The following is a 14,963-nucleotide window of genomic DNA, read 5'->3' on the forward strand; positions in this document are numbered from 1 at the left end:
AAGTCTTTGACCAGACCCTCAGTCTCTGCGTTAGAGATGCAGTTGATGCCGGTGACTTCCAGGCCGAGGGCATCAAACCAGTCTAGCCCTAGGAGGCTTGGCCGCTGACCTTCGACCACCACCAACCGGAGCAGGCCCGAAAAATCCTTGAAGGCGATCCGGAACCGGCCAACGCCTACCACGGGAATGTCGTTTCCCTGGTAGTCTCTCAGGTGTACGCGGTGAGAGTCGAGTTGCCTTTTGGACACTCTGGGTACCAGTCTTTTGATGGTGCTCCATGACACGATGGACAGGGCAGACCCGGTGTCGATCTCCATGTCACATGGAGCTCCTTCAATGAGCACCGTGACGTTCAGCTTGCGTCGCGTAGGCGAGTCGGTTTGGCCAATCGTGGTTCCAGACGGGCAGCGGCAGTTGGTGAGAGCGAAACAACTTTCCTTGGCAGACTGGAGTGAAGACTTGGACTTGCGAGTCGATGAAGGGGGGGTGTCAGACGGAGCCGATCGGCAGACCTTAGCGATGTGGCCCCTTCTGGAACACTTCCTACAGATGGCGTCTCTGAATCGACACTTGGCACGGGAATGGTTGCCTCCGCAGCCAGCACATTCCGGTTGGCCCTTGGACTTCAGTTGGAACTTCCTGCGCTCCCGCTTTGTCTGGTGCACGTCATCGTCTTCACTGGAGGATGCCTCCTCACTGCTGGCCTCTTCATGATGCACCGGAACTGGCTCCCTAGCAAGACGCGGGCTGCTGGACTTGCGGATCTCCTGGGCGGAGCGTTCAGCAGCTTCTGAGGCCACAGCCTCCTCAATGGCTTTCTGTAGCGTGAGGTCTGGCTTGGCTAGGAGACGCCGTTGCAGATGGATGTCCCGGACCCCGCAGACGATTCGATCCATCAGAGCATCGTCTAAGTCTCGGAACTCACAGTGCATTGCAGCCTGTCGCAGGGCGGTGGTGTAGTTGTTGATTGACTCCCCCTCTGCCTGGTTCCGGTGGTAGAACGCATGGCGGGCAGCAATCTTGGACGGCTTTGGTGCGTAGTGGTTGCGGAGCTTCTCTTGGATCGTGTCCCATGGTGTTGCCTGGACTGCTTCAGGCGCAACCAACGCTCGGGCCGTCTCAAACACCTCAGGCCCACAGAGGCTGAGGAATAGGCCCCGCTTCCGATCCTTTGATACTGCTGTCAGCTCGTTGGCTTGGAGGTAGCAGTCGAACCGAGCGAGGTAGGAGTCCCATGATTCAGAGGCTGGCGCAAACGGCGGTAGAGGCACAAGTGAAGCCATGATTCCGATGCCGGCGTGAAGGGCGATGGATGGAACACAGTGCTCTAGCCAGAACAGTCAGCTCTGAATTGGTTCTGCCCAGTGATTTCGCTCAGTGATTTCGCTCTGTGATTCAGCTCAGTGATTCAGCTCAGTTCAGAGGCTGGCCGCATCTGGCTGTGCTCTGATGTCCATCCATCCCATCCTCGTCGCCAGTGTTAAGTCGTGGTTTGACATAGCAGCCGGCACAGCGATTTCTTCAAGTAGCTCTTTATTATGGCAAGCTGGAATAGAACTGACTGCGAACAGCTCAGCCGGCCTGTATTTATAGGCAGACGGCTGTCAACATTGTAACCACAACAGCCCAGAGTTCCCGCCTAAAATAACTGGCGCGGACCTGAGTGAAAACTATCTACAGACCTGAGTGAAAACTATATACAGTATTCCCCTGTTGGCCCAGGGTGAAACTACACTGCATAACAGGGGACAAGCCCCTCTTGAAATGACTATGCTGTAAGATCTGGACTCCCTCCATGCAGGCTGAAGGTGCAAACAGGTAAATAAACCACATTACTTAAAGCCGTGTCTCAGTTCCCCAAAGGAACTGAGCACCACAAACACACCAGAATCTTGCTACCACTCGGCAGAGTGGGGGTGCCACCCAACTTTTGTTACAATATTTATAAATCAATAAATAGGGTACAATTCAGCCAATTTTAAGTCCCATCGAAGTGAATAAAAAAACTTACACTGTTAACAGATGGATTTGAAGTGTCATTAATAAAGGCAGCAAAAATTCCCATTTTTAATAACATCTTAAAGGATACAGGTAAACAAAGATTGATAAAGATATTCCTTCACTTCATCCCCCCCACAGTGTGTGTGTGTGTGTGTGTGTGTGTGTATATATATATACACCAATGCACAAACACAATACTGAAATGTATGCCGTCATCCATCCCAAGCAGCAGATGGCACATAGGACTGCAAAGGCTCCTTTCTGAGAGGTGATATTTAAAATTGGCAAGCATATGGATCAGCTTCATAGCAACAAAAGAGTGCTACAAGAACATTAGCAGTGTGCCTCCATGCATGAAACCTGACATTTCTTGTGTTTGCAAATATGAGTGGGTTTTGCTTTGACACTGACGTTGTCATGTTATTGGGTTCATTCATTTCCTGAAAACCCAGGAAATGGGTTATGCAGGCAGAAATTTACTTTTCTTTTGAAATAATGGTAGTTTCTGATTAAAATGATAGCTAACCATCTGTAAATAATTGCTTTTCTTCTGCAGAACATGTAAAGTGAGAATTAATTGTGTTGGTGCTTTATGAACCTGTAGAAATATGCTTTTCCAGCTCAAACATTGATTTCATTCATTCACACAGATGTGCTTTCAAACAAAGTCATATTTCTTTTGTTAAAGTGCCCTTTCTCATGCTTTGTGAGGTATTATTCAATTGTCCAAGGTCAAAAGATGCAATTTCAATATACGCTTTCTTTAAAAGACTCAAACAGGATCATTATACACCAAACCTAGACTTTCTTCAGAAGCAAAATTTAAAATCATACCGAAAAGCTGAGCAGTTATTGGCTTCTTGAGCCTGTCTAATGTGTCATAGCGAGCCATATGCTAGAGTTAGTGTGCATGAGTGAAATTGCACCTGCTGTTCTCCTACTGGCTCATTCTGGGAGGAAACAAGCCATGATCCCTAGTTTAGAGTTGTGTCTGAACCAGGCATTGTGGTGTGTTTCATCCACAGCAAAGCATAATCTGTAGCCTAGTTTTGTCTTTAGTTTCTGGACTGCACAGCTTGTAGGGGGAAAGGATGTAGCAGGAGAACCTACCATTGGTTACACACATTCATTAGACTGTGAGAACAATCCCTGTGTGCCTAAGGCCGGGCACACAGAAGCCATTTTTGTATGATAGGGAGCTCTGCAAAACAGCAGGATCCCCAGCTGTGCAGACAAGCCTATGTGTATAGAGTTTGTAGGGACCGTTAGTGCAATTTTTTGGGAGGATGTTACTTGAGGTCAGGGCCTGCTCCTGTGATTCTGTGCCCCTCTCCATGTGTCCTGGTGTCTTGAACTGTCTCGCCAGAGGGTGCATGCTCTGGTTATCTCCCGCTTGGACCACTGCAATGTGCTCTATGTGGGGCTACCTTGGAAGGTGACGTGGAAACTACAACTAATCCAGAATGCAGCAGCCAGACTGGTGACTGGGAGCGGCCACCGAGACCATATAACACCGGTCTTGAAAGACCTACATTGGCTCCCAGTACGTTTCCGAGCACAATTCAAAGTGTTGGTGCTGACCTTTAAAGCCCTAAACAGCCTCGGTCCAGTATAGCTGAAGGAGCATCTCCACCCCTGTCCAGTGCTGAGGGCCTATTGACGGTTCCCTCACTGTGAGAAGTGAGGTTACAGGGAACCAGGCAGAGGGCACGCACCCTGTGGAACGCCCTTCCATCAGATGTCAAGGAAATAAACAACTATCTGACTTTTAGAAGACATCTGAAGGCAGCCCTTTTTAGGGAGGTTTTCAATGTTTGATGTTTTATTGCTTTATTAATAATAATAATAATAATAATAATAATAATAATAATAATAATATTCTGTTGGGAGCTCCCCAGAGTGGCTGGGGAAACCCAGCCAGATGGGTGGGGTATAAATGTTGTTGTTGAACTGATTGTCTGAAAATTGACCACAAGTTTACTGTCTGCAATGTATAACTCCACCTGTTCTATGTATGGAATGACTAGGGATCATATTTTAGGTATTGTATGAGTGTGTGCACATGTGTAGGGTCATTTCACTCTGTGTGTGTGTGTGTGTAGGCAAGGGCTTCTGAGGAAAGATTGAAGACCCACTCTTGATTATATTTGACATTAAGCAAGAGAGAGGGAGCGTTTCTTAGTTTTATTTAGTGTTCCATAAGAATATCTGGAAGTCTTGTCAGAAATTGAGACATCATCTTCCTCAATGGCACTTCATTCTCTCACAAACAGACAATTCACCGGAAACATGTGCCAACATTTTTTTAATGCTTGCCAAACCCCCACAAAGCCAACAAGAGAGAGGATATGCAGTAGCGCAAGAAAAGGCTGTCAAACTGGAGGTCACATGATAAGAGGGAGAGTCAAGGGAAAGTTATTCAGTATATCTGTGGGTCCCAAATAGTGATGCATTGAATTATTGTTCTGCAGAAACAAACAAATGAAAGCCAAATTTGATGGAACATTAAACATGTTGCTCTCTTGTTGTTTTTAAAATAGGAGCTCTGGAGGTGTATGTGCAAATCTGGATTAGAATCATAGTGTCGTGAGAGGGTTGAAAATCAGGCCCCCTCAAGGTACTGTTTGCTCACAAAAATGCCATTTGCTGCAATTAAATCATTTTTTGAGGGGGTGGGATTTTCCAAGGAAAAGTTATAGAGGGCCCATTCTCTCCATGATTGATCCTAGTCAGGGCAATTAAATAAAACAAAGAACTATCAAATAGCCTATGATGTGGTTATGATAATCTCAGCTGTGCTGTTACATTTCATTCAATATCTCTTTTCCTCTGTTATTACGAATTGTCGCAGGCTCCCTTAAGACGTGACACGACTAACCTCATTACTAACATATTTTGATGCTTCAGATTGTCGAGGCATTATTGTTATGAAATTATTTTAAGGTTTGTATTGCTACTGGAATGTACATTGATAGAATTTGGCAGGTAACCTCAGCAACCTGCTCTTTTAATTAATTGCACGTTCTGGCTGAGTGCAGATGATATTTTTTTCAGAGCATTGAAGGCATCATTAGTCATGAACATCCATGTTCATTTTACATGTCTCAGAGTGGTGTCTATTTGGAGAGACTCTGCAGGTTTTTGTCGTCTTGTAACTAAAGCGAATCATCTTAAAACAATGATGCTTGTCATAAATGTAAATATTATGTAAGGGTCATCATGTCTAAAGACCACCAGATGGCAGCACAGCATCTTTCAAAGCCTTGGTCGGTCCCTCTTCCATGCCGCTTTCCTGATAGGTGTGTTTTCAAAGACTGCAAAATGCATTTAATGCATTGATGCCTTGTGTGGTATTCCACCAGACCTGTGTTTGCACAGCAGTTTATTCAATTTCTCTAACTGTTAATTGCTGTATTATATTTAAGTTTTCACATGACACCAAAGCAACTTTTGGATAACTAATGTTCTATAGTACATGTATAGAGTTCATTTCCATGTTACAGTGGTACCTCAGGTTACAGACGCTTCAGGTTAGACTCCGCTAACCCAGAAATAGTACCGCGGGCTAAGAACTTTACCTCAGGATGAGAACAGAAATCGCACAGTGGTGGTGCAGCGGCAGCGGGAGACCCCATTAGCTAAAGTGGTACCTCAGGTTAAGAACAGTTTCAGGCTAAGAACGGACCTCCAGAATGAATTAAGTTCTTAACCCGAGGTACCACTGTCTTTGATAACAGAAAAATAATAATTCGAATCTCCCCTAACCCAGAAAATCATGGGAGTAAACAGTCCAGCTCAAAGCATAAGCCTGGGGAGGGGTGTCAGCTGACTCCAGAAATGTGTGTGTGTTTAATGCCCCTCTGGAGTTTCTGTAAATTTGTGTTTTGTCAATAAAGTATTAAACTACTGGCTGTTTGTTGGTTGGGTGTGCTCAAGACACATGCATTGCCTGGGTATGTTCTAGCTAAAGCAACCATGTCGATGTGGCAAGGGCAACTTGGCAGATATCCATTTAGGCCACATTCACAGCGTACGCTTAAAGGACTACAATATCGCCTTGAAGAGTGATACCTTCCCCAAAGAATTATGGGAGCTGAGGTTTGTTAAGGGTGTTAAGAGTTGTTAGGAGACCCCTATTTCCTTCACAGGGCTACAATTCCCAGAGTTCCCTGTGAAGAATTATAGATCTGTGAGGGAATCCACACTGATAGCTCTGTGAGGAAAGAATGGGGTTTCCTAACAACTCTTTAACAAACGACAGCTCCCAGAATTCTTTGGGGGAAGCTATGACTGTTTTCGGTGGCATCATAGTGCTCTAAATGTATGGTGCGAATGGGGCCTCCGACTATGCTTTTTCCCAATCCCACAGCCTGGCATTGTTATTTTTAGGGTGCAGGTTGGCAGAAGGACTTAGAATGACTAAATGCTGGAAGATGGTTTATGGTTCTCCAAGGTGACCCATGCAGTGATGACACTAGGGATGGTCTCCAGCGTTAAAAATAGCTTTCTTTCCTTTGCTTGCCTTATTCCCACATGGGGGGTCCTGGTGATTATAGGTATATAAAATGATTGCATATCCTATCCTAGTTCCTTCACAATAAACACACAATTACTGTAGGACTGTAAGAGAAATAAGGTAGTTATAAACACTTAACTGCTCATTATCTGGTAATTACCAAGAATACAAGAGTTCTGATTACACATCTTCAAAGGTTTCAAAGCCTTGTTTACTTTTGCTCTTGCAACCACATGCTAGTTTCGGTAGATTAGATGCCTTGAGTGCAGTTTGACTGACTTAAGATGCTTAGCTTCTCAGAACAGAACCGTAATAACTCATGGCCTCTTGCAGATAATGTAAACAACGTCAACAACTTTATCATGTATGCTAACCATAACCTTTTGTAAGTAAAGGGCTTGTCAAACTTTTGAAGTAACAGAAAGCAGGCTTTAAAGGCAATGACTCTTTTATATACTGCTGTATGCCTCCAAGAGGGTAATAAAGTTTTTTTGTGGTGTGTGTGTTGGGGGTTTGATTGAAACAACCTAAGCTCTATGGATTGCGTGAATGCACTGCGGTACAAGCAGTAACTTGCCGACCAACTGCAGTCTTAATTACACGTCTTGGTGAGCGGAGAAGAGCATGCCAGTTCTTGGAACCAAAGCTCATTAACTGACAGAGTGTTTGGCTGGGGACTTGTAACTTTAAATGCGTACCAACACACTCACACCTTCTTCCACAAGAGCGAGGAAGATTGCCATAGTGAGAATCTGTTGGCACAAAGTGGAGCCCTCTTTGTGTGAGAGGCGGAGGGGGGGGGCGTAAATGGACTCCCCAAAATAAATAGTTGCACTAGTGGGAGACAGCACTTCTGCTCTCTTCTCTCCTGTTGAGCACTCTGCCCCCAAAATTAGCTCAGGGGAAGGTCAGAAGAAACCCCAGAATGACACATTAGGGAAGAAGAGGGGATATCAGGCAGGAAGTATTGCTCTCAGTAATGGAAACTTAGAATTCCACTCCATGTGCTTTAAATGTGTGGGGTGGTATTCAGTTAAGTTTTACTTACAGTAGACCCACTGGAATTAACAAAGTTAGGTCCATTAAGTTCAACAGGCCTACTCTGAGTAAGGTTTTGCTGACTACAACACATGGGGTAGATGGGAAGGTAAAAAGTGTGGCATCTACTTGCTACACTGCAACTCTCTTCATTAGGTTTCAGTCTCCCTCCCAATCCATGAATAACTGCCACTTTATTTTCAATGTCTATTCTTGATTGAAACGTCTCAGAATGTTCTGGAAAACCCATAGTCCATCACTTCTTTGCATACTATGGAAAAGCTTCCAAGTGTACATTCGTTTAAAAGTTTAAACAGACATGTATTTTTCAGTGGTGCCCCCCTATTTTTTCTTAGTATAATGCTCAAAGCATACGGAAATAGATATTTAAGGAACTCAGATGCTTTTGTCATTATGCACAATGTTTTGTCCAGAAATGAAATTCATCCATAGTTGTTGTTTTTTTGGGTGTGTGGGTGTGTGAAAATGCAGAATAGTAAAAAAATAAAAAAATAAATCACAAGTAAATTCCATTTTAAAATAAATCTCATATTAACTGCTCTTTTCCAGTCTCTGTTCTAAAGTGATTCCAAAGCCAAATTTTGCCCAACTTGGGGTGGGTGTTGGGGATGCATACCTGATTGAAATCCTTCTCATGTTAATGCCTCAACAAACTCAGTATAATTGCATAGGGCGGGGGGGGGGGAGACGGCACTTCCTGTATTAATTGGATGCTGTTAGCTTTGCTGCCTTACAGGGTACTGGAGTTTTTGTTCCAATGTGACATATGGAATAAGGAAGAAAGTTTTTTCCGGCATATTTTAATGAAAAGCTCCATATGAGATTATAAACCACACGAGGAGTGGAGGCCTGGTCAGATTCTAGTGCCAAACAATTCTTTTGTTTGACAGTGGATGTCATCCAAAAGCTGCCTGAGGCAGGAAGGCAATCTACTTATCAACCAGTGGGTGGGAAGAAGCTTTCTAGGCCTCAGAACTCTTTTCGTCTCTCATTGTAGCACTAACCATTATCATTTATTTATTAGCTATTCGGTTTTTCTTATGTTTAGTCCCATGTTTCTTGCTTCATGGAACCGAAGGCAGGAGACATGTAGTTCTCAGAACTTGGAAAGTCCATGTTATAAAGGAACTAATTCCAGGCCAAGTTTGTCCCTTTACAAAACCAAACCAGTTTGTTTCACATTTGGTCCTCGGTTCAATTCAAGTTCATTCAAATGATCCTTTGACAAATTTCCCCCCAGCACTGAATATGTTACAAGGTGCTGTGCTGAAGCATAAAATACACTTAAGAAGACTAAGTAAACATGAATGCAGTGGAATGTGAGTCATTTAATTTAGTTAGTCCTACAATCATAATCTTTAAGCTTAAAGAGTGAAATAGTCTTTCTTAAACACATGTATGATAAAGACCTTGAAGATGAACAAGAAATTGTTCAAGGTTCTAGCCCCAAATGAAATTAATTCACATTCAGTTCACTCGGCAATTATGGGAACCATTTTCAGGTGCAGTTTGGAGATTTTTAAAAATCTCATTCAGTGAATGTAGTTAAAGTGAACTAGTTCTTTCCAAGCTCTGGTGGTTTCTAAGCAGTCACTCTTCCAGACCTAGTCCTGCTTATATCTTCAGCAAGCTGGTGGCCTCATGCACTTCCAGATTATTTCCTTAATAAATATTTTAAAAGTGCCAAGAATGTTTCAAGGGCTGTACACATATTAAAATATAAGACTTGCTTTGTGGGTGATCTTGGTGGCACTTAAGATTTGCAGTTCTTTCTAGCTGCTTATTATGGGCTCACAACACAGTCTAACTTGAGGAAACTTGGCCATGGCAAAGCTATAAAAAGCCTCCCTCTTTCCCTCTAGATATGAATGTGAATAATTAAGGTGAAGCTTATGTAGTAGAAGCAAAGCATGAGAGAATAACTGGATATGTTTGTGTTTCCATATGCAACCACCATAAACAAGCAAAATAATCATAAACAGAAAGAAGCTAAATTCTAGAATTGAGCTTCAACTATGACTTAGAATGCATCGTGCTATCTAAAGAAATGGTACGGAATATTCAACCAATCTATTTCTTTATCTCACTCTTCAGACGAATATTGTCTCTCAAAGTGGCTCACATCAGTGAAAAAAACAGAACTAGCCTGCCTCTTCCCTCAGGCTTACAAAGGAAAAGCAACACAACAAGGCAGGCAAGGGAAGAGGAGCAAAAGCAAAAGGTGGATCAAGGAGATCTGTTTGACAAGGAGGTGGTGAGTCACACAGTTGCATTTAATGCTGGCCTGATGTATGTGGCTCATGTTTTTTTTGTGGGGGAGGGGCAATTTCACAGGGGTGAAGGACAAAAACAGCCCTTGAAGATCAGAATGCTCTTTGGGGTCCTGTAGAAATTCCGAGGCGTTGGCTGCGGTTGAAGGTTACTGTGCATATGAGTTACAGATAGGTAGCCATGTTGGTCTGCCATAGTCAAAATAAAAAAATTCCTTCCAGTAGCACCTTAAAGACCAACTAAGTTAGTTCTTGGTATGAGCTTTCGTGTGCATGCACACTTCTTCAGATACACATATGTGCATATGAGGTGGCAGATGATAAGTTTCTATTAAGTAGTGGGTTGACAAAGCAGATGACACAGAGATTTCTCCAAGTGGTTCTTTATAGTAAGCTGGAACTGAACTGAAGAGCAAACAGCTCAGCTGGCCTTGCTTTTACAGTGGTACCTCGGGTTAAGTACTTAATTCATTCCGGAGGGCCGTTCTTAACCTGAAACTGTTCTTAACCTGAAGCACCACTTTAGCTAATGAGGCCTCCTGCTGCTGCCGCGCCGCCGGAGCACGATTTCTGTTCTCATCCTGAAGCAAAGTTCTTAACCTGAAGCACTATTTCTGGGTTAGCGGAGTCTGTAACCTGAAGCGTATGTAACCTGAGGTACCACTGTATAGGCAGCCGGCTGTCAACATTGTAACAACAACAACCCAGGGTTTCCCGCCTAAATTAACTGACGTGGACCTGAGTGGAAACTATATACATGATACCCCTGGTGGCCAGGGTGAGAACTTCAATACATAACAGTTTCTTCTCTCCTTTTTGACACCACCCTGCTTCCATTTGTCATTTTTTCACCAGGCACCTTGGCAGTATCCTGTCTTCATTTCCCAAGCCCTGCCAAGACTGATCTTCCCTTGGTGGTTATAATTTCTTTCGTGGTGGTGGTGGTGGGGACCTTCAAGCCCGGGAACCAAAAGCAGCCCTTCAGCTCTCTTCAGCTGGCCCATGGAGCTATCCACAGGCCACACCCCTCATGGACTCTCGCCTCACACCTCAGCTGGGGTTTTTTGGCGGGGCTATAAATGCATCTTTGAACGCTGATCATGTCTCTTGCTTGTCTAGATGGAGGAGAAAGAGGGGGGGGAGAGAGAGGGAGAGGAAACTAGCCTTGTGAACAAAGGTAAATTGTGCATTTGTTGCTTTGCGCTTTTTTGTCTCTGCCCCTGCCCACCATTGGCACAGTGGTGTAGCATGGGTTTGTGTGCACAGAGGCAGTTGCCCTGGGTGCAAAAATTCAACACCCGGTGCTGCCTCAATACAGCCGTACACTTCTGTCACTGGGCTCCGTTGAAAACAGCTTCTCCATGTGAACCAAGAAGTGACCTGTATCCTTAGAGGCAAGACCCTCTCTGAGGAGTTGCTAGGCCTCCCTGCTTGAAAGTTTACGATTACTAACAGTGTTTTTCAAATGATGAGAAAACTGTGAAATTCTGCAAACGTATCTGTGGTTATAGAACTCCACAAGGCATATGGAAATATCTGTAATATGAAATAGATGTGTTTATACCAGAGGGTATAACCATAAGGGAAAGTAAACAGAATTGCCACTCAGCCAATCTGGTGTAATGCATTTATGTTAACAAACAAGGCCTGCATAAAGGCAGAACTTGCTGGATTGTATATGAGTTTCTAAGTTTCTGTTTGTATATCTCGGGGCAGAGTCTGTGGACCAGGCTTTTGCTCAGGGTTTGCTGTTCTCCTGCAGCAAGCCAGTCATGCCATCCCTTCACCATCATAGACAGAACTCCATCAGTGTGACTTCCTTTCCATTATGTTCAAACAACATTGGCCAACTGACAAGAAAGATGACATATGACAAGCATATGTGAAAAGACTCTGAATTGTTCTCCATTCCCCCTTATTTTACACCTTAACAGCTATTGGAATATCCTGCTTTCCTTAGGGATAAACTAGATGTAACAATGGCCACTGCATCACTTACCATTTGTCCCTTTGAATTGCAGAATGGACAGAGATTGTTTTCATATGAAAAATGGTAAACAGGTGAAGGTAGCTGGGTCCTCTCCTGGCGTGACTTCCAACAATTCATCATCCAAAGCACTTGTCCTGCATCCCAGTTCACAGTATTGGAGATGAGTGGGAAGTAAAAGAGATGAGATAATTGGCCATTGCAGGGGGTGGGGGGTGGAATAAGACAGGGAAGGCTCTCCACTATCTGGGAAATCTTATTGATGCTAAAATCAGGTCCCACCCACTGCTAAGGAAGTTGCCTTATATTGTGTCAGAGCCACTGCTCCATCTAGTTCAGTATTGCCAATGCCCCCTGCCTGAAACTCTGGAGAGCTAATCAACGTTGGCAATACTGAGCTACCGTAGATAGAGCAGTTAATGGGACGGTCAAATCCAAATTAATCTCTCACCCAGATCCAGCTTTCAGATCAATTCCTGTACAATTACCTCTCAAACCACTCATTTCAGCTAATCAACTCACCCCAAAATCTCAATCTCTCTCTCTCCCCTCTCCCACACCCATTTGCTCTCCCAGGACCCCCAATTCCAAACTTTCTCTCTCAGGTTCACCCCAAACCCTCTATCTTCTTGAGCTTTCCTTCAAAAGCATGCATTCTCTTTGTTCTTCACACCCCTCCCCCTCACCTTTTGTCTTGTATTTTTATCTTGTGAACCACTCTGAGATCTTCTGATGAAGGGCGGTATATAAATACAATAAATAAATTATATACATGCACACGCGCGCGCACACACACACACACACACACACACACACACACACAGACTAGGTAGAAGTGCCTCACAGGCACCAGAGAATGACCTCTATGGACCTGATTTAGATTTGTTATTTTTACCATCCATTTGCAGCAAACCTTGTGAATTTGATTGTGCCAGCCACAGAATTTGGAATTGCAGTCAACTTGTATTCCTGCCCAAAGGCAACAAACCTATAACTGTAATTTGAGCTCATGTTTTCCATAACCATACCCAACACATATTTCACTGGATTGTACTGTTTCCAGTAAGCTCCAGTAACCATGTAGATCCCAAATACTTATTCATTAAAGAAATGCACACACACAGCCATTTAGGAAGAAATGATTCCTGCATTACGACTCATAACAAAGACATTTCCATCTTTTCTGGGGAGAAAATCGTAATCTGGAATGAAAGTTGAGAAAATTCCAAGGGTGGAGGATGGGACTTCCTTTCTTTACCTAACCTCTTGACTGCATTGAAATATTTAAGATTACTTTTACGTGCAATGTATCAATAAAACATGAATTGCCACAGAAAGCAATTTCAAGCACTGCATTAGCTTTGCAAAGGCAGATGCATTAAAACTCATGGAACAAAATACTCTGTGCCTTTGTGAAAAGCAGCACAGGACATGGCACAGAAGGGACATTTTATACATCTAAAATCAGTTATAACTATAATGGCAACAAATCATTTACTGACTCCTACTGACATTGCCTATTTCTTTTTAGATACATGGCTCAGAGTATTATATACTAACACCAATCCTCAAGAAAAGGTATTAGATCACAAATCTGCCTTGAAATATGTATTATGACAAGCAGCTGAGAAGTGCCCCCAAGTAATATATCAGATGCCAAGAAAAATTCATCTCTAGAGGAAGTATTATATGTCTTAGTTTAAATAAAATACAGATAACTAATGACCGAGAAAAGAGAGACAGTATAGTTTTGTATAGTTCTGCCGCAACACGGTGAGCTCCTGTTGTTCGGTCCCAGCTCCTGCCAACCTAGCAGTTCGAAAGCACGTCAAAGTGCAAGTAGATAAATAGGTACCGCTCCAGCAGGAAGGTAAACGGCATTTCCGTGCACTGCTCTGGTTCACCCGAAGCGGCTTAGTCCTGCTGGCCACATGACCCGAAGGCTATCTGCGGACAAACGCCAGCTCCCTCGGGCTATAGAGCGAGATGAGCGCCGCAACCCCAGAGTCGTCCGCAACTGGACCTAATGGTCAGGGGTACCTTTACCTTTACCTTTACCTTACTGAGAGATCAGAGTCTGAATCCCTACTCAGCCATGAAGCTCACTTCAGCTGGTGCAGAATTCAGTTGCCAGGTTGCTTACTGGGGCAAGACAGTTTGAGCATATAGTCCTGGCCCAAATGCACTGGCCACCAATTAGTTTCTGAGCCCAATTCAAAGTGCCAAATTTGACATATAATGCATTCAGTGCCTCAGGACTGCCAGGTGGACGGGTAATAATAGTAATACTAATAATAATAGTACAGTGGTACCTCGATTGTCAAATGTAATCCATTCCGGAAGGCCGTTCGACTTCCAAAACGTTTGACAACCAAGGTGCAAAGGGCGGTCTGCAAGGTCAATGGAGAAAATTGGGATAAAAATGCAGTGGAAGCCGTTCAGCTTCCAAGGTGCATTCAAAAATGGAAGCAATTACAGTACGTCTGGGTTTTCAGTGTTCGAAAACTGAAACTTTCGGCTTCTGAGACACTCGAAAACTGAGGTACCGCTGTAACCACCACCACCACCACCACCACCACCTCAAGGGCTGCATCTCCCCATGTAAACTGACCCAGACCCTGCAATCATCATCTGAGGTGCTTCTTTTGTGTGCCTCCTCTGCTACAGGCCCAGAGGGCGGCAACATGAGAAAGTGTCTCTTCTGCTATGGTTCCCCGCTTGTGGGACATTCCCCGCAGGGAGTTATGCCTGGCACCTTAGTTATATATCTTTAGGCGACAGGTGAAAACATTCCTCTTCAACAAAGCCTTTTGCTGATTAATATCCTACAGGCTTTTAAATGTGTTTATGGACAGGGAGGTGGCTATTGTTTTCTTATTTTTGCTTTAACCACTTATTTGTGTTTTCATCTTGTATTTTTTATCTTGTGAACTGCCCTGAGATTTTTTGATGAAGGGAGGTATATAAATTTAATTATATCCTCGTCCTCCTCCTCTAACCTAGGATTCAGCTACACAGCTGCAAGGTAAAGGGACCCCTGACCATTAGGTCCAGTCGTGGCTGACTTTGGGGTTGCGGCACTCATCTTGCTTTATTGGCCGAGGGAGCCGGCGTACAGCTTCCGGGTCAT

The 14,963-nt window shown here is 43.9% G+C and overlaps 1 protein-coding gene and 1 long non-coding RNA gene across 2 annotated transcripts; one reads left to right on the top strand and one right to left on the bottom strand.

Annotated features, from left to right (window-relative positions):
* The first annotated feature begins 1,788 nt into the window (after nucleotides 1–1,788).
* Nucleotides 1,789–11,756, top strand: LOC310687657 (uncharacterized protein). The gene is made up of 4 exons (XM_083463056.1): nucleotides 1,789–1,818; nucleotides 9,671–9,830; nucleotides 10,966–11,023; nucleotides 11,563–11,756. Exons 1-4 carry the CDS (start codon nucleotides 1,796–1,798, stop codon nucleotides 11,730–11,732), a joined length of 411 nt encoding a protein of 136 aa, XP_083319182.1. The 5' UTR covers nucleotides 1,789–1,795; the 3' UTR covers nucleotides 11,733–11,756.
* On the bottom strand, nucleotides 10,214–12,557 carry LOC310687669. The gene is made up of 2 exons (XR_014516529.1): nucleotides 11,846–12,557; nucleotides 10,214–10,961 (listed from the first exon to the last, which is right to left on the bottom strand). It is a non-coding gene; the product is annotated as an uncharacterized lncRNA (long non-coding RNA).
* Between the last annotated feature and the right edge of the window lie 2,406 nt (nucleotides 12,558–14,963).

The sequence above is a fragment of the Podarcis liolepis genome, assembly GCF_965112155.1.
Source record: "Podarcis liolepis genome assembly, chromosome: 10".
Lineage (NCBI taxonomy): Eukaryota > Metazoa > Chordata > Lepidosauria > Squamata > Lacertidae > Podarcis > Podarcis liolepis.